Source organism: Electrona antarctica (genome assembly GCF_951216825.1).
Source record: "Electrona antarctica genome assembly, chromosome: 6".
Classification (NCBI taxonomy): Eukaryota; Metazoa; Chordata; class Actinopteri; order Myctophiformes; family Myctophidae; genus Electrona; species Electrona antarctica.
In genome coordinates, this window is record NC_136811.1 from 29803341 (window position 1) to 29823340 (window position 20000).

Genomic DNA, 20000 nt, shown 5'->3' on the forward strand with positions numbered 1-20000 from the left:
CCATCAAAGGTAGAACTCTATTTTGGTTCTTTAGCTCCAAGAAAAATGTTAATCGTTAATTTCACAAAACCTACTAGGATTGATTCTGAGATGCTTGATGAATATGGGCACTGGCTGCACACTGTAATGTTCATGTTATTCATACTATGCAATGCACATTACTTACAGAACAACTTTTAGGTCACATTTAGTATGAATAGTATACTATAGTGTACCGATTTACTATTTTCGTGATGATTGTGCCTCGTCATGGAGTACATTTTAGAGACTTGGAATAAGGTAGTAATGGTGCCTCATCTCCCCCCACCCCCTCTCTGTGTGCCTGTATTGATGCTGTAGTGTAGCTGACTGAACTGAATTATTTGATAGAGTAGCTGAACTGTTAATCAAATGCACAGTCAACCCAAGGGAAACCAAATACAATGAGATTGAGCTAAACGTTCAGTTATGTTTCTGTGTCCGGTCTGAGAAAAGTTGTCTAATGTGGCTCACGGTGAACCCTGAGTGTGAGTAAACAGGGCTGGTCTGTCTGTCTCTCTGTTAGACAGAGCGATAACACCCTGGGTATTTTTAGAGAGAAATGTTCTGCAATATGAATACATTTAGATGGTAACTGTTGTATAATCACAATATTACACTCGCAGGAGGGTGTTGGCTTTATCATATTACTGACACCGCGCTAAGTGCTTCCTTATTTACAACTGTCATCACAGTCATATTAAGAAAACATGGTGACCAAGACTACATCATTTTGGGCAAGTCTCATCAACAGTGAAAACCAAAGTGATACTTTGTGCATGCCCAGTAATGGCAATACAGGTATCAGGTGACAGCCTTTAAAACAAATTGACAGGCCCCAGTGAGATTTGAACTCACGACCCCTGGTTTACAAGACCAGTGCTCTAACCCCTGAGCTATGGAGCCCTGTTTGCACAGTGCATACATAGAAGTCATTACAATTCTTAAATTACAGTTCACACCCTATGTATAAATAAAGGCACACTCTGTTGTGTCACCACCACATAAGCACTTTGAGCACACCCTGACCTTCACATGTTTGTTTTACCAGCAAATTTACATAAGAGTAGCCAGGATAAATGAGACAAATTGACTACTGAAACCATACAATCTACCACAGGGGGGCATACATGCTACATACGTGTGTGTGTGTGTGTGTGTGTGTGTGTGTGTGTGTGTGTGTGTGTGTGTGTGTGTGTGTGTGTGTGTGTGTGTGTGTGTGTGTGTGTGTGTGTGAGAGAGAGAGAGAGATAATTTTACAGTTGAAGGAAACAATACATACGGTATACAGAATCAAATGCCATTTAGCACTTTAGATCAAAACGTGTTGGAGAGTTCCGAAAATCTATGTGTGTGTATGCTAAACAATATCCAATATTCTCTGAATTCATTCATTCTTCGGTCTCACATTGTTGAACTGTCTTTTCTCTAAAGAGTGTCTTTTGTCTTGTGGGTAAGCTGCTGGTAATTCACAAAGACATCAGGTTAGTTCAGCGGTGTATTGTCAACACATTTTAGGACATGCTGTCAGGGTACGATACAAGTTGCCTTTCGGAGTGCCAAGTAGCCTGTAACAACGTCAGTAGGGAGGAGGCGTAAGTAGGAGAACTCTTCTGAGGATGTAAAACGTAGTTTGGTCTGTGGGTCTGTGTAGTTTGCCTGAAGAAATACGAGAGAGATATTTTGGTATGTGTAGTTAGACCAACACATTAACTGTTAGGCTACAAAATGTGCCTTTCAGTGAATAAGTTACTCACAGGGAGCCCTGAGATGTCAGAGTATTTCTTGGCTGGCTTCAAGGAGGGAGGTGCATCAATACTGTAGTCTGAACAAATTAAGGTCATATGAATATGAATAATAGTCATAGTGATAATTTTCACCATTGATCCTTGCAATAAGAATATCTAAAATACCCCTTGATAATTCAACAATCTTTTTAAATTCACCACAGGATAGTGTAATATCCTAAACTAAGTTTAGCCTAATTATTATATTTTATTATTATAATAAAAGACAAACAAACTCACAGCTGGGATCATTGACCTTCCATGGCAAAGTTCGTTCCAATGCCAGGATCTGTTTCAGGTTCTTCCAGGTTCTGTTCTTTTTCCCTGCTGCTGCTCCACCAATGCCAGAGTGCTGCAGAGATTGATAAATTAGTTTGGGGGATGGAAAAACATGTAACGGTACCTGTATCACAGGTATACAGATCTGAATCAGCATCCATGGGTGATTTTAAAGGTTGCCCCAGCAACATATGCAGATGGAGTGGAGATAAAGTGGAAGACATTCACCATAAAGCTGGGGTCTTTAAATGGTAGAGGCTTTGCACTGGAGTCTGTGGTAGCAGGGCCACTCTCCACCATTCCTACTGATTTCAACTCAGCCACCGTCTCTACTGCCACCATCTACAGAAAAAAAATACACACACACACACACACACACACACACACACACACACACACACACACACACACACAGTGTGTAAAATTTGGCATCGACCGGATTAACGGTGCCAGAGATTAGCTGTACACAGACAGACAAACACCCCCCGCCCCCCCCTTTTTTCCCCTCACTGTATATATTTCTTTTCCCTTTTTACCTCCTTTATGATGAATTCCTGTTCTGTCTATAGAAGTGTCTATTTGTACGTCTCTAAATGTTTTGATGATTTGAACATGGTGGACCCTATTGGAAACAAGTGTAATGCTTAATTGGGTCGTCCACTCACAGTTAACAGCCTTTGTATTGAGTTTGTGCTTGAAATGTACTGTAATTCTGCAAACTGTTAATAAATTCTTCAATCAATCAATCAATCAAGACAGACAAACACACACAGACACGGACGGACACACACACACGGACGGAGTGCAAAACATACTCTCTCCCCCATGCCTTCGGCCTGGTGGAGACAATAATAGATGATGATCTTGGCGAGAGATTAGAGAAACAAATCTGTACTAAACAGCCATGTTGGAAATAAATCAGTGTGGTGAATGATAGGTCAGGTTAATCCAGTGACCATATCGGTTTGGTTTTAATTGCTGGTTTTATACTCTGATTTGATTATGGTTACAATTCACATATCGTCGTGAATAGAATGGCGCATCGGACAGCGCTCCAGACTGGCGAACTTATGCTGAGAACGGGAGGAGTTCGAATCCCGTCAGAAACAAACGTTTATTCATTCATTATTCATCAACGCGTTTATTTTGACGCATTACAACAAAACAACAACGCAATGTGAGAGTCCGTCTGCCCGACGATTCTTTATCCAGATAAAAATGGTATGTTTTGACATTGTGATCAAATAAAAGGCATTGACGCGGACAGCTACGCATTCTGTCGCTGCCTGTGAACAACAGCTCTCGTCTCTACGGCGACAGTTGACGCGGTCTGAAGACAAATTTGAACACCGTGAGTCCAGAACTTCATTAGCCTGATTGTCAGTGCGCTCAGTGGAGTGTGTGGAGTCTATGGGCTGGAAACCAGGCTAGAACTTCAACCACTTGTGGGATCAGTTAAGTGGGCTCCCGTGACAATTATAAGAACTCTGTGTGTGGAGTGTAAAAATTGCCAATATGTAGTTTTTTCCTTATTACTGTGGGAGAGAGCAATCATCCAATCCGCTACGCTAACAACTCAAAACAACCATTTGCCATTTTGGTACATTTTTACAGTGTTGCTCATTCCAGGAATACCCGATCCTTACAAGCTATACCTTGTTGTAAAGGTGACTATTAAATCACCGATAAAAACGATATCAAATACGGTAATTGGTATTATTAAAGGGGAGGAATAACCGATCAAAAGTACGTTTCCGAACGTTTTGTGCCGACTGAGTTTAGTACTGCGCGTAAAAGTGAAGTCTCCCATGCGGGAGAACCGGGTTCCCATCGGTTCCCACCCCGGGTAGGGCATGACACTTACGGACTTTTAAATTAATTGATTATTTCTACTGCATAGGTACATTCTCAAAGAATGCACAGCTGTATTATACCTGTACTTGTGTTGGGGCAGGTATGAACTGCCCTTTCTTCTTCTTGTTGTTAGTGTTTGTTGTCTGCTGTATGGCAGATGCTGCTGGGCTGGAGGATCGCTTCTTCCCTCGCAGTGCTGCCGCTGCAGCGGCTGAATGCTGGCTTTTCCCTGCTGCTGGAGAGGCTGCACCATGGACAGGAATCTGAGATGCCATTTGCCGCAAACCCCTCAAAATGAGACTGTTTGTTTGACACGATGGCTTGCTGTTAAATTTGTAAACACAACTTTACCCGGAAATAAAAAAGAAGCACTTCCTGTCGAGGGATTTTGTCGCAGTGTGCTCTGGAACTACACCTCCCGATTCCGAGTAATCTGTTTGTCATGATTTCCGTTGATAAAAATACATTTTAAAATATCTTTAGAGCTTTTTTTATTTCAATTTCTGCTAAGGAGCAAGCTATGCTTAGATGATTTCTATTCATATTAGGATACATTTGCGCGACTGTAAAGACGTAACGGAAGTGGGGAGGAGCCTCCACGCTTCATACTCATACTTTACTCATGATAGAGCTTCCGTTGCTGTTGCAGGCAAAAACTGCATAGCATGGTTAATGAGACGCTAGAGGGCGCTGTTTCCTTGTATTTGGTTGAACACAAACCTCTATGAGACCTTAGGAAGCATCACCGTGTTATAAATAAACCACCGGTCATATTGTATTCGATTCGTCATATACATCACTCATTCCAAAAAGCTTATCTTATATCAGTGGCAGCGGTGGCCGAACGGATAGCGGCGCGGTCTTGATACCGGAAGGTTCCTAGTTCGAATCAGCCGTCCGACACGTTACAATTACCACCGCTGAAGTGCCCTTGAACAAGGCATTTAACCACTACGATGAAATGTGTTCTATGAGCAGGGCCTGGCTGGAAACAAGTTCTTGAGCTTAGCCCAGATACCCTGGGTAAATATAGATTTCATTTCATTTTTCATTTCATACTATTAATATTAAAGCTTCTCTACCATAGAACACATGCGTTAATCCCTTTGATTTGAGTATAGACTGCCATGTCCCCCATCATGTTTATTTAGCTTCAGTTGTAGCCTATGACTAAATTAAATTCAAACAAAATCTAAATTGTTATTGTTTCTGTGTTTGTGTGATGTATGTCTGCTCTGTTTTTTTTTTTTATTATGGACTTTTTTATTAACACAAGAGCTATAATTTTGTAACGTTTTATATAATTGAAAAATGTCAATAAATAGTGTTTAAAAAAAATAAAAATCGAATTCGAATTATATAGTATATATGTGTGTGTGTATATGGGTGTTTCTCACCCATATTATTAATTGTGATAATAAATGTATTCTCAGGTTTAATGTTTGTTTGTAGTTCAATGTTTGTCAAAATGCCATTGACAATGAAGGGAAAATGCACGTCATCTTGTCCCTAACACAAACATTAAATGCCATTAACGATAAAGAGAATTTAATGTTTGTTTTGTCACCGTTTGTTTTGCATCACCATCACCTAATATAATCATAGCAACATGAGTTAGACTTAAATATATTAGTGCCCCTCACTTCACACAAATCCACCTGAAAATGTCCCCCGGCGGTCACAATCTTCTGGTGTAGTCTGAAGGCTCACCTCTTCAGACTCACCTCTCCAGACTCCACCTTGCCATAGCACTTGCCCTAGCCTTGACCACCTTGCAGGCTTATGCAAAGGCTGAAATGTAACTTAGCATGTTATGTAGACAGATGCCAGGCAGGTCATTTATTTATAGACCATGGTCTCCTATTGTGAAGTTTCAGATTATATGTACGGATTATAGAATCTTCGAATATTATACTGCTTAGACTGATAGGCTCTTGGTTTACTTATGACCCTAGATTACTATTTCTATGCATTTATTTTGATGTATTATGTTTTCCTTGCTTGTAAGTTGCTCTGGTTTAAAGTGTCTGCTAAATGCCTATACCATTTACTATTTATATGTTTTCACTAATAAGGTTAAGACTTAAATATTACTTTTAATTCAATAAGAGAGTGTTGGGGCAGGTATGTACATGGAGTTCTATATTTTGATTCTATATTTATTTGATGTTATAGTCTAAATTCGCATATGCACCTGGAATTTTTCTCAAACACCACTGCTGTGACACAAAAGTTGCAGACAGCAGCATCTGGCCGTATATAATGTGTTTTCTGTTATTTATTTGTGACCTCTTTTCACAGCAAGAACATACATTAAACACATTCACCATCATCTCCAGTATGTACAGCATTAGTTCCCAAATGGTGTGGCATTAGAAAAGTCCCCTGCCTTGGGATTTTGTGACATCAACTACTACTGCACAATATACTATACCAGCCAGTAAGACACCTGGGGGCGAGAAGCGACCTCGCCCTGAAACAACAGAGCTTCTTAATACGGCACAGTTGAGAAGCAGGAGTTAAACTATTAATCTGGTGTCAGTGAGGTCAGATGTAGAGTTGCTGGCCGGCTCCATTTATGCAGATCTAGTATGTCAAACCATGTATGGCTATCCAGGGTTTGATGAGGTCTGTGTCGTGATCTTTATATATGGAGATTCAGGTGATGATAGTCAGCTCCGCCTCCACGTATGAGATCCATGTGTTGTACCAACTTGGTTCATTTGCAAGTCTGAGTTGCGTCGCAGGTTCATGAGACAATATGGTCATATATTGACATTCCCATATATGGGCTTAATATTGATGACATCAGGGATCTCCATATATGGGCATAACACGGGCGACTGTGGCTCAAGAGGTAGAGCAGGTCGTCCAATGATCCATGGGTCGGCGGTTCGAATCCTGGTTCCTCCTGTCTACATGTCGAAGTGTCCTTGGGCAAGACACTGAACCCCAAATTGCTCCCGATGTGCTGGTTGGGACTTTGCATGGCTTCCGCAGCAATCGGTGTATGAATGTGTGTGTGAATGGGTGAATGTAATGCACAATCTATGTAAAGCGCCTTGGATAAAGGCACTATATAAATGCACCATTTACCATTTACCAACACGGATTGTATTTAGGGCACCGGATGTCATGTGATGTCACGTGATGTCACGTGAGGCATGACCATATTTGAGGGCGTGACCAGTGGGAAATGCACGTTTTCATAGTAAATGCGATCTGTGGTCACAACAAAAAGTAAAGTAGTGATCTTTTAATATACTATCAGTTCTTTGTGCACAATAATTTCCCAATACAGAGGCAAATTCAAGAAATAAATATATGCCTTGTGCACAAGTTTGCAAACCACTGCTGTACAAATATATCCAAAGTATACCGGTATATGTTCATGAATAAATAAATAAAGCAATCCACATCTAATATCTCTAATAGGTTATGCATATCCCCTGCCCATAGTCCCCATGACTACCATGCCCACTTAACCTGTTATGCCAATTCTATGGCTCTGCCCCATGTTAGCAGGACTTTCAGACTTTAGGTGGCAACACGAGACATGACATCAGGTAGCATAAATGCTGTGTAGACTGTAGAGAATTACACTGTGCCTTGGGTGGTCCATGTGCATTCCCAACTGTTCAGTCCAAGTGCTTTCCAGAAATATCTTTGATGAAGGGGAAGTGACTATGGTAAATGCAGCTCACAAGCAGTCCACTAGAGAGAGACCTGTCAACATCCATACATCCACATTTGGCAAATATATACCGCTCCAGAAATATATGTATTCTAATTTCTCCTCTGAGCTGATTCTGAGACATATTCGGTTGAATATTTGTATACTTTGTGTGTAGAGAGAGAGCATGAAGTTGTTGTGCAGCTCTATACCCTTGTGCCACCTCGGGTTGAACAATGAAGCATATTTGGTGGGGGACCTGCTGATTCCGAAGATGGTCGTTCCTGACAACTCATTCATTTTTCAGCACCAGACGCTACGAGACGCATGAATAAAGTATTGCCAGAGACTCTATTGGAGCTCAGTTGCAAAGACATATGAATGTTTCATCATGTATGGAGTTTGACTGTGATCTACAACACTGGGGTATTGGACTGGGGTATAACTGCCCTCTTGAACACAGCAACTGTCAGGCTGCAGTCTGGTGCAACATGACGGAATTAGCTCATCAAAGGAACTTTGTTTCTGTTTAAACATTGCTCTACTCACGCCGAAAATCTAAACTCACCGGGTGCCACGGGGCTCTTCAACCTGATTACACAATGTCTGCACTGTCAAGTGATCATGAGGGAAGCTGTTTTGTTTTCATGAACTCTCTTCATTGCCCATGAAAGAAAGAATCTCCTAGCAAATGGAAAATTGCCTGTAAATAGTATAGAGGCTATTTCACACTGAAGCTGATTGTAAATTTCGCACGCACGCACGCACGCACGCACGCACGCACGCACGCACGCACGCACGCACGCACGCACGCACGCACACACACACAGGCATTGATGCACTTTACCACAGAGAGAATGTTTTGTAAAGGATGTAATTGGAAAGCACATTATGGAAGCAGACTGGTGGTGTGTTCTGCTCCAGTGACTCTGGTGGGTATATGAGCCAAAGCTCTAAGCCACAGGCTGCAGCATATGACCTATTGATCTGTGTCAGGGGGCCACTGACTGGCGCCGGATACGTGTAAATATGTAATGTGTATGGATAGTTCATACTGTGTGTGTGTGTGTGTGTGTGTGTGTGTGTGTGTGTGTGTGTGTGTGTGTGTGTGTGTGTGTCCATTTGTATATGTGACGAATTCACCCAAACTCGTGTGCATTTGTGTCAATATATAAAAGAGAGATGATGATGAAATGCCAGAGACTAGGCCTCAGGGAAAAGAGAGCCGCCTCTGAGGTCATCGGTTCATATTTCAGTTGTGCCATTGTGTCATACCAATATGATGATACCAGTAGGCATAGAGGGAGAGAGAGCCGGACTGCCTGCTGGATGTGCCAAAGGCTGCCCTCCCCCATATCTATTCTAGTTATTAAGTAGAGATCAAGGGTTCCCATCATTTTCTGGAAAGGTTTCCCATTTTGAGATAAACAATTCCCACGACCACAGTATTTACAGCACATGAAAATGATTTATAAATTGTATTATTGTGCCAATTACACCATACCAGCTGTAGAGACAAATCAATTTGCTTGTGTGAAGTTACTTGCCTTTGCAGTGGATTCAAACACCAGATAGACTACTGAGATTAGTTACTGTGAATTTGTCTATATGGACTCACCTCTCGTTAGAATGAGAAACCCTGGTATTGATGTATTATAACTAAGTACTTTTGGTTGCCTGTATTGCATACTCACACTATGAAGAAGCCACGACCCTGAATACATACTGAATTACCCTAATATAGACTGCAGCTGTATCCATAAAGGCTAATCAAGTCCAGACAGGCCTGTTTAGGAAGAAGTTTCTGCACTTCTGCCATAAAGAGCATCTTGCCGACTTTATGATGTGTAGCAGGAGCTTGGCACTGATGTTGACAGAAACCAATTTACATCCGCAACTTTGTGAAAGTAGATTGACACCACATTCTACTGTGCCATATATTAGACACTGAGTACTCACCAAGTAACACCTGGGGCTGCACTGCCAATCAGAAACTTCAATTTGCCATCCATGTGAATTAAATGTTGCCCACTTTTTATTAACCAAAGAAAATGAACTCATATTCGGCAGCTTGCACTGAATGGTGATGGTAATAGCTTGAACACTCCCAAGTGCTTTTCTTATTGTGGTAATAAATTGTGACGAAAAGGTTATGCTTGAGGTGAACACATTAAACACTCCCCTGTTGTAACAGGTACAGTAGTGAGCAATACTCTTGTGACATTGTATTTATAGAAGCGTGTAATTGAGTATATGCAATTTGGCATAAAACTGTACCTGCTGTTCTGGCACTGAGTAGCCAATTTCATACTATGCACTTAATTTTTAGCCCATAGTGTTATTGCATCTGAAAGTGTACTCCTATCAAAATCAATATTGTGTACTATTGTATACTGTATATACAAAGGCTGAGAAAAGGCTGAGAAAGGCTATATATATATATATGTGTGTGTGTGTGTGTGTGTGTGTGTGTGTGTGTGTGTGTGTGTGTGTGTGTGTGTGTGTGTGTGTGTGTGTGTGTGTGTGTGCGTGCGCGCGTGCGTGCGTGCGTGCGTGCGTGTGTGTGTGTGTGTGTGTGTGTGTGTGTGTGTGTGTGTGTGTGTGTGTGTGTGTGTGTGTGTGTGTGTGTGTGTGTGTGTGTATGTGTGTATGTGTGTGTGTGTGTGTGGTAATTTGGTAGCTCTCCACCCCACTGATGTCAGCATTGAAAGGCATCTGTTTGTCTACTCTGGACAGTTCCTCGATGATGCGCCAGTATGTTAATCTAACATATTAATGTTGATCAGATGCTCTTTACTATTTGTCTTAAGTGAATAAATAAGGCTATATACATACAGTATGCGATAAATAAATTAACACTAGACATTCGTCGTTACCCACGTTATCCAGCTGCATAAGCCTGATAAGCCCTTGGTTGAAAGAACTTGGGCAACTACGAATCCCAAGGTCTCACTGTCTCTATCTCTCTGTATGTTTGTGTGCGTGTGCATGTGAGCACACACACACACACACACACACACACACACACACACACACACACTTGTGCGCATGCACGCACGCACACGAACACGCACACACACACGCACACGCACACTCACACTCACACTCACACTCACACTCACACACGCACGCACGCACAGACACACACACACACACACACACACACACACACACACACACACACACACACACAGACACAGACACAGTACACCACTACACCAGTAAGACGCCTTGCTTAAAGCCAAGGCGAGAAGCAACCGCAGGGCTGAGACACTACCGGAATAATGTCACTTCATTGTCAGCACTACAGTGGAGCGGACAATAAAGACAATTGACCTTATGCACACCGCTGCCATCTTGCCAGCAAGGTGGTAAGGGTAACTAGGTGCAATTTCAGCCCATTCATCCAAATAGAAAAGTCCTACCTTTGAATTTGCACATAATGCAGGAGGCAGCAGGAGGTTGCTTTACTGATAACGAGCACTTCCAAACTCTGACACTTATACTTAAAATAATCATCTGCGAGGAATTACTTGACAGGAAGTAGCTCATAACATGTATACGTTGTATTTTTATGAAACACACTTTGCAGCCAGATATAGAAAGAGGATAGTTCAAGCTTTTTGTACAGCTGCATTGTTGGTGAGTTCAGATCGGAATTTTCTGTTTGGATGAAAGGGCTGTCAATGGGAAATTGCACCTCGTTACCACCTTGCTGGCAAGATGGCAGCAGTGTGTATAAGGTCAATTACTGGTAGAAAAGATCACCCAGTTTAGGCGTTTAATTTTAATTGTTTAAAATAGTACCTTCATAATACCACAGATTCCCTATCATTTTTGTTCCAGACAAGACATTTAGATCTTCCTCCGTCTTGCCTTTAGATGCAATGTTCTTCAAAACAAACTTGTTGGTACTAGTAGGGCCTACTCCTACAAATTTTGTCCAAACCAAACTCACACAAACCAGTACACATTCTCATGGAGTCATGTGATCAAGATGTATCAGGGAAATGTTTCAGATTCCATTGCAATTGGCTATATTGGCTTCCAAAGTTTGCAGGAAGGGTCGGTTTTGTCACAAATGTCATTAATGATGAACGCTGTATCCAATCTGCTCCAAACTTGAATCATAAAAGCTATTTCACATCCACCCATAAGGCATACCTGCCAACACTCTTGAATATAGCAGGGGATTTATTTTTTATCCTTTCTCCTGCTGTGCTTCTGAATGGTAATTTCTAATTTTCTTGTGAAAATATGCATAGTTTTGGACAACTCAACCCAGACAGGTAAATGTGAGCATGCTGTTGAGGTGTTCATCTCATCTCATCTGATAGGCAGCCAGGGCCATAATGTTAATTGCGATCTTAGGTCGCAGATACGGTCGCAATTACTATGAAATCCTGCAAAACCTGTCAGTCGTTCCGTCACGACACAACATGGTCGTCAGTCTGTCACACCTTGTGACATGTCATACCACCATATATGGCCGTCAGTCCGTAACACCTTGTGACATGCTCCATATGGCCGTCCCCATATATGAAGATCACAACACTGACCTCATCAAACCCTGGATAGCCATACATGGAGAGGACTGGATCATCACCTAGATCTGCATATATGGAGCCGGCCAGCAACTCTACATCTGACCTCAAACCCTTAGATCTCCATATATGGAGCTGACCTGTTCTGACATGACATTCCATATGTTATGTATATGACTGAAACCTGTCCATTCAAACTCTAGACGGGCCCGCCCCAAAGTTATTAGTGCAGCCACGCCCGGCAGCCGGCAAAAACTAGAGTTCTCAACAGGCCTGAAAATTAAGGCCAAGCCCTACCTGGCCCCTTTAGGGCAAGGTCGCTTCTCGCTCAGGGCGTCTTACTGGTACTAAAGTCAATGACTAATACTAAGTGAATACTAAGTCAGTAATGAATATTACTTACTAACGCCTTAGCTCTACTGGGGTATAGGGCGTCGACAAGGAACCTCCAGAGTTCACAGTCACTGGCGTTCTTTTCCATCTGCGACTAAAGGTGGCCTTACACTAGCCGATTTTTTTCAATCTGAAATCTGATAGCACCACACACTACACGATAATCGGAGCGGGGCAGAGCAAATATCAAACATTCTTGATGTTGATCGGGCCGATCCCGATCGCGCTTTGAGCGGTCGGGCACCCCCTGAGCGTCAAAAATGCCCGATTATCGGCTAGTGTAAGGCCACCTTTAGTGTATTCCCAGTCTCTTGGTGTCTGCCTGCAGTGCCTGGAGATTCCGCCGCCATGAGGTGTTTTTTGACCGGCCTCTGTTGATTCATGATAAATGATGAATGATTAATGTTATACTAAAGAGTAAAGACCAGACCGCATCAAGGCAACTCATTGCAACAAAACAGTTTTAAGGCCAGCAAGGAGTTGCATTGGTATGGACTGAAGTCAGTGAATATATTTGTTTCCACAAATAAATACTCCTTAATTACAATGGTTCTGCTTAAAACTGGTATACTGCGGGCGGTTCACGGCCAGTTCTGTGAAAGCACCAATGTTCCAAGAATCTAGAACTGAACCGGTTCAATAGAACCAAAGTTATTTTGGTGGAAAAAGGGCCCATGTGAATACTAATTCAGTGAATACTAACTTAGCTGTGGCATAGTGGATTGTGAATTCAAATGCGAACTATTGTACAAACTGTATTTCCCCTGCAGCTTCCTGACTGCTGCACCCCGTGACTCATGGGGTGCCGTCAGCATGTGGATGCTGCGATCATGAACTATGACTGACCCAGTCCTGGCTGCGAAGGCAACGCGGCATGGCGGAGATGTGCGCTTGTGGCTCTAAGATGTGCACTTTTCTTGTAAATTTGTTGTATTTTGTATTTCATTTGTTTTTGTTTCATTGTTGACAGACAGTTCATCTTGGTTCAATATGTTATAGGTTAAACACTTGAGCTACACGTGAGCAGCTAGGAAAATACAAAATTGTAGCGATTGAAATTGAATGATATTGACAAATAATTTGCAATATCCCAAGATTGATTAAAAATCAAATGATAAAATATCTAATGGGGCCCCCCAGGAAGTGACCACAGCTCCCCACCAGTGGGGTCTTTCTATTAATTTCATTTTGAAAATAGGCTACTGATCTGGGCAGAAATCAACAGTAGCCTATATGTAAATCAGTACATGTTCATATTACCATAAACATAATGGCACACATTTGGATCAAATGTATACATTTTATAGTTATGAAACATCATCTCAGTAATAGTATTTCTTCCGGGTTGGGCTTGCAGAGGGAGGGATGATGCTGCCTCTGGCTGCTCTGCTCAATACGCACAGCGGACCAGAGAGGGCTCCTCATCCGCGCTGCTGAGCGCACTATACGTCCGCTACTGCAGAACCCCGAATTCACAGTCAGGACAGCAGCATACACGCTGTTTTCAATGGATACCTACGATGGTGACATGTTCTAACACAAGGCACATTGCTCCTCCAGCCACATCCATCGCCAGCTCTTCCCGGATTCATTTTTGAGGTACTGCAAATTCTGCAATGCATTGATCTGTTCTGAGTCGACCACAGACGTCGACAGAAGGACCACTCTTTACCGTTAGCTACAGTAGCGGAGCCAGCTAGCCTGCTAGCCGACTACTGACAGTTTTCTGGTTTGTCAAGACATTTTCTCCGTTTGCATAATAACTATCGACCTCGCCACAACACTGGAGGACGCTTTCGCCCGCCATTCGAGGTAAGGGGACCGTAGATAACGGTGTTTTCTCATATCATCTTCTGCGTTAGCAGTTTGCCGTGTACTGTCTGGCTCGTCCTCCTTTACGAGGCAAGACCATCAAACTGCTTGTTGACAGAAGCAGCCAAGCAGCGGGATGTAATGCGACGTTAGGTACACAGGCTTAGAGTAACGGACTCCATTCGGCGAACGTTTATACGTGATGTTATTTCTTCATGTTTCAGAGAAAAACACAGCGAGAGCGAGGATGATTATTATAGAGAATCAGCATGATGCTTAATAATGACAGACCTCTCAATGGCAACCGCCCGGGTTATCTCACCTACTGTACCGCATTGGACTGATACTGATAGATAACAGTCTATATTCAAATGGAAGTGACAGTTTGCCAGGTGTGAGTAAAAGCAGGCAGTTCAATGGGAATGTTTTGTCCGACTCCTAAAACAGTAGCTGATAATAGCCTATACATAACATATTTAATCAATGAGATCAGATCATCAGATGGCCTAAAACCAAAGTTGTTGCTTTTTTTCTGTCTATCAGTGGACATTTTGAGAGCCATTTTGCATCATTGCTGGTTTTCCATTGAAGTGGCCCTTCAATAGTTCAATTTAACTCCTGACCTGCACTGTGCCTTTTGTGTCTTAATGCCATGAATGACAGAGGTCAGATGCTGCACATTCGGTTACCCAGTTAGCATTATGCCAGTCTGTTTGAGCTTCTTTCATTCTAGCCTGGGATACAGTATACTGTATGCTCTCCTTTCTGTAGAACTGAGGTTAATTACATTTCATGTAATTCAATCAGTAAAAAAGGCCTAATTATTGAAGCATGCAGTCTTCATGTTAGGTACCTTGTATGTAGACCTACGTGCATGATGAATGAGTGTGAGTTGTGCATGGGTGTGTGTGTGTGTGTGTGTGTGTGTGTGTGTGTGTGTGTGTGTGTGTGTGTGTGTGTGTGTGTGCGCGTGTGCGCGCGTGCGTGCGTGCGTGTGTGTGTGTGTTAAAGACGGAGCTAGATTGAGAAAATGAGCATGCAAGAGTGAGTGTGTGCAATGCATTAACTATGGTGTAATTATCTTGAGAGATAAGAAAATGGATTCCCTATCAATCCTGTCTGCCTCTGCTGCAGAGCAGATGAAGACGTACTGTAGGATTGACAGGGAGCCAATTAAATTAATCTGTCACATTTATGAAAGGGAGAAAAGTGAGGGACATGTATTATTTATCCATTGTGTGTGTGTGCGTGTGTGTGTGTGTGTGTGTGTGTGTGTGTGTGTGTGTGTGTGTGTGTGTGTGTGTGTGTGTGTGTGTGTGTGTGTGTGTGTGTGTGTGTGTGTGTGTGTGTGTGTGCGTGCGTGCGTGTGCGTGTGCACAAGAAGATTATGCGGTACTGCCGGAGGGCATCTGTTATACCCATTGCTACCTGTAGCATGGGTCCCCTGCTACCAGAACTTATGTCTGGCAGTGGGCATGAGTTGCTTTGAAAATGTCTGCCAACCTGTCGTGTTTGGAGCAGAATTTACTGTAGGAACCAAACTGCTCTCATGATGAGGAGAGCTCAACTGCACAAATAGAGTGACACCGTCTCCAATAGGTTAATGTGACAACTCAGTTGACAGGTGTTGCCTATAGCTTCTGGGGTGTGACTTGGATGTCCTCAGTCCCTGAATGTTGTGACCTGGGTTGTGTACATTACAGTATGTCATGCTTAAGAGCCCCTCTTCAGCTGTGTGCTGCTGAGCCCTGCCCTTTTTCTAGACATGACTAGTGTCCAGCATTGAAAGGAAATGAATCATGTTCCTCATTTCAAGGCCACAGAGTCCGCATGATGTTTTTCCTGCCCTGCTGGCTGGGTGTTCAGGCCCAATAGCAGATGTGCTCTCTATGACTGCTCTCTTACAGTATGTGGCTGTGAGCATGTATTTCTCTCTCTGTATGTATTCTGAATCTGAACATTTTGCCATTAACTTACCAGCATAATATGTTGGTTAATATAGTGTGCTACAGTTGAGTAACTTGAGTATAGACCTACATCGCAGAAGTGAGTTTGTGATGATGATCTGCTCTCTCGAAAGATTTCCAATGCCCAGATCAGTACATGTTCATATTAACATAAACATTATAGTGACACACATTTTGGTGTGGTATACTGTAAGGGGTATAAAGATAGATAGATGAGATGTGATTCTTTTAATTAGAGCATATGTTTACTTTAATACTTTTTATATACATAATTGCATAATTTGATTTATTCATTGATTGATTTATGTTTAGATGTGAGAGTAGACAGGATACCGAGGGCAGAGAGAGGGGAGACATGACAGTGCACAACTGGCTGCACCAACATGCACCTTAATTCACCAATAGTAAATGTTAATTGTCTTTAGAGCAGCAAGGTGTGGTGCACGGATGGTCAAGTGCACTGTGTCAATTCCAGCACTGAGGCCAGTCACAGAAGTTCTGCTTCCGCAGACTTGGTGCCAACATTCCTGGTGGAATAGATGCACCCATCTTTCACCCCATTTAAGTTCGGGAAAAAAGGACTGACATTGTCATTACAATAAATTAACATTATTATTTTTGTTTCTATTACTCCTCATCTCGAAATAGTAAAAATGCATTTTTGTCATGTGTGCGAGGGATACTCACCTTGGTCTGTTTATGTATGTCAGGGTGGCTTTGGGGCATTTGTTGCTCCAAGCTGGTCTGGAACAATAGCACTATTCTGGCTCATGTCTCCGGAGGGAGGCAGCAGCATTCGGTGTTCCCGGTGCTCAGTGTGCCAGCAAGCCTTGGTTTGGGATTGGGTTTCCACAGCCACCTGGACCTCAGAGCACAGGAATGCCATTGTTCCTTCCTCCAGACCATGGCCGGATCACTCACAACACACACACACACACACACACACACACACACACACACACACACACACACACACACACACACACACACACACACACACACACACACACACACACACACACACACACACACACACACACACACACACACAGTTGGCTGTGCAGGAGGTGGTTTGTCCAACCATGTCCAAGATGCATGTCCAACCATGCATCTTATACCCCCACTAGGTTATCATTGCCCAAATTCAGACATACTCACAAACATCAGGCCTACTCAGTACTTCAAAACATTTATTTAGTGCCCATCAACCCAGGGTACTAATAAATCTTTGAAACATCTATTTTGAATTTATTGACGACTTTAATGAATTACATTTATTTATTTATTCTGACTGGGCTAAGATTGTCTAAAGGTGGCCTTACACTAGCCGATAACCGGGCATTTTTGACGCTCGGGGGGTGCCCGACCGCTCAAAGCGCGATCGGGATCGGCCCGATCAACATCAAGAATGTTTGATATTTGCTCTGCCCCGCTCCGATTATCCTGTAGTGTGTGGTGCTATCAGATTTCAGATTGAAAAAAATCGGCTAGTGTAAGGCCACCTTAAGTGTGTTCTGTATTTGTATTCTCTTTAACTGCCAGACAGTTGTGACTCAACACAACAGAGGACACACCAAGTCATGTGACCCAAGTTCTTCCTGTTCCCTTGGCCATTAGAATGACATCCCTGCCCTAGATATGACATAGACCCCCCAGAAACACAGTGCGGATGTGAGCAGCTAGTTGAGCTCCATCAGATAACTGAGATCAGATGCCTGAACCACAGAGGAACAGAAAGAGACTACAACATGACAGTGTTTGAATAGGATTTGTTTTGGAAAAGTGTGTTTGTATACTCTTATGATTATGAAAGTATATACTGTATGTGTGTATATACGTTTGTGTGTAGGAGCATACAGTACGACTACGATATGTGTTCATTGGCTTCCCAATGGGTCACATTAGGGATAGAGTTGCATAGAAGTGGGTCAGCTTATTGCTCATAGGGAGGCTTGCCAGCTCTCTGCTCACACACACTGAAGCCAACTATAGCCTAACACAGAACGCTACTCTAAACTGCCTTCCCTCTCTATGAATGCCCATATGTATCCACTCACTGTGTGTGTGTGTGTGTGTGTGTGTGTGTGTGTGTGTGTGTGTGTGTGTGTGTGTGTGACTGTGTGTGTGTGTGTGTGTGTGACTGTGTGTGTGTGTGTGTGTGTGTGTGTGTGTGTGTGTGTGTGTGTGTGTGTGTGTGTGTGTGTGTGTGTGTGTGTGTGACGTGGGCGGCAGGTGCGCGCGTGTGTGTAGGCGGCAGACGCGCGCACGTGTGTGTGGGCACGTGTGGGTGTATGTGGGTGTGTGTGCATGGGCGTGTGTGTGTGCATGGACGCGTGCGTGTACAATACATTCGTACAGAGATTTGACCTTTGAAAATGATCAGCCATCAGTCTTTCATGTCACATGTCTTGTTCAGAGCAGGCACTTTGACTCCTCGTAAAATAGCTTGGCTCGAAGCAGGAAACATTTTTAAGAGCAAGCCATTGCCAATATGTTTAGACAGCATATAGGCCCATCACTGATAGCGACTCAGAGCTTGTCATATGTTGTGTATGTCTCCGCTGGATGGACGCAATGTTTTCTGCTGGCTTGATGATAAGGAAATAAGATTTAAGCCAGTATTCAACTGAGGTTTACTCTATCTACTTCATCTTGCTGCACTCTGTTGTTTTTCTCGATTTACTCTCCTCTGACAAGGAATTAAAATTCTATTTCTGTCTCACCACTGTCATTGTTGCTTGTAAGTTGTGTCCCATGTCCACAACTCAGTTGAGATGGCCATCAGGAGCCAGTTGTGTAAGTTTAACGAATAATACTAAGCAACATCTAAAGTGCAATCACTAAATCAACGATTCTCAACCTTTTTGTCTCCACCAGGCCGAAGGCATGGGGAGAGAGTATGTTTTGCACTCCGTCCGTGTGTGTGTCCGTCCGTGTGTGTGTCCGTCCGTCTGTCTGTGTTCAGCTAATCTCCGGCACGTTAACCCGGTCATCCCTGGATGCCAACGATGAACCTCTGCCTCAAATTTTAACGGCCTGTTATAACGCCACTAGGAGGCCGACTTTTGAAAAACATTTTTTTTATATTACTCCTCCAGATTCTGTCCAAAAATACCGCAAATCGTTACACACTATCTCTATAGTCATGTGTTCAAGATGGATCTGTCCAATATTTCAGATTCCATCCTAATTGGCTAAAATGGGCTTTCAAAGTTGGTGATTTATGTTGGTCGCAAATACATTTGTTTTGTCCCCTGGATGATGGATCCAGTGGACAATAATATATGAGCCTTGTGTTTTAATAATTCAATAATGTCATAGCTATGCATCACCACCGCGAGTAGGTGTCCATCAATTCACTCACTGCCATAGTGCATGCAGGCTTTACTATCTTAAGTAACTACACTTAAGCCCTATATATCAACAAAGTATCTAGGCACACGATGCAACACATTGTGAGCTATATGGACAAATAGGACAGGATCCGGGTGCTAGTAATTTGGGACTTTTACAACATTTTCAGGATGTCTGCCTGGTCAACCTAACGCTTTTTCTCGACTCTTTTTATGTAAATTACCACTGGATAAATCAGTGTAAGACACTGACTTAAAGAGTACCAAATCTGGCACACACACCATATGCTATTGTCAGACTGGAGTCGTTGTCTACTAAA

At 42.7% G+C, this 20000-nt stretch overlaps 2 protein-coding genes across 2 annotated transcripts in view; one reads left to right on the plus strand and one right to left on the minus strand.

The window, feature by feature from the left end:
- The window catches only part of ino80c (INO80 complex subunit C), a 5848-nt gene extending 723 nt beyond the window's left edge, over positions 1 to 5125 (minus strand). The window contains exons 1-5 of the mRNA XM_079502667.1: positions 4019 to 5125; positions 2313 to 2426; positions 2046 to 2157; positions 1776 to 1843; positions 1 to 1677 (exon numbers count right to left, since the gene is read on the minus strand). The exon at positions 1 to 1677 is cut by the window's left edge and continues 723 nt beyond it. Of these exons, the coding sequence (XP_079358793.1) occupies positions 1546 to 1677; positions 1776 to 1843; positions 2046 to 2157; positions 2313 to 2426; positions 4019 to 4213 (621 nt within the window). The 5' untranslated portion in view covers positions 4214 to 5125 and the 3' untranslated portion in view covers positions 1 to 1545. The remainder of the gene's footprint in view (positions 1678 to 1775; positions 1844 to 2045; positions 2158 to 2312; positions 2427 to 4018) is intronic.
- Positions 5126 to 13966: 8841 nt separating this feature from the next.
- galnt1 (UDP-N-acetyl-alpha-D-galactosamine:polypeptide N-acetylgalactosaminyltransferase 1) overlaps positions 13967 to 20000 on the plus strand; it is a 67955-nt gene continuing 61921 nt past the window's right edge. The window contains 1 exon segment of the mRNA XM_079503071.1: positions 13967 to 14360. The gene's annotated coding sequence lies outside the window, so the exon portion shown is untranslated.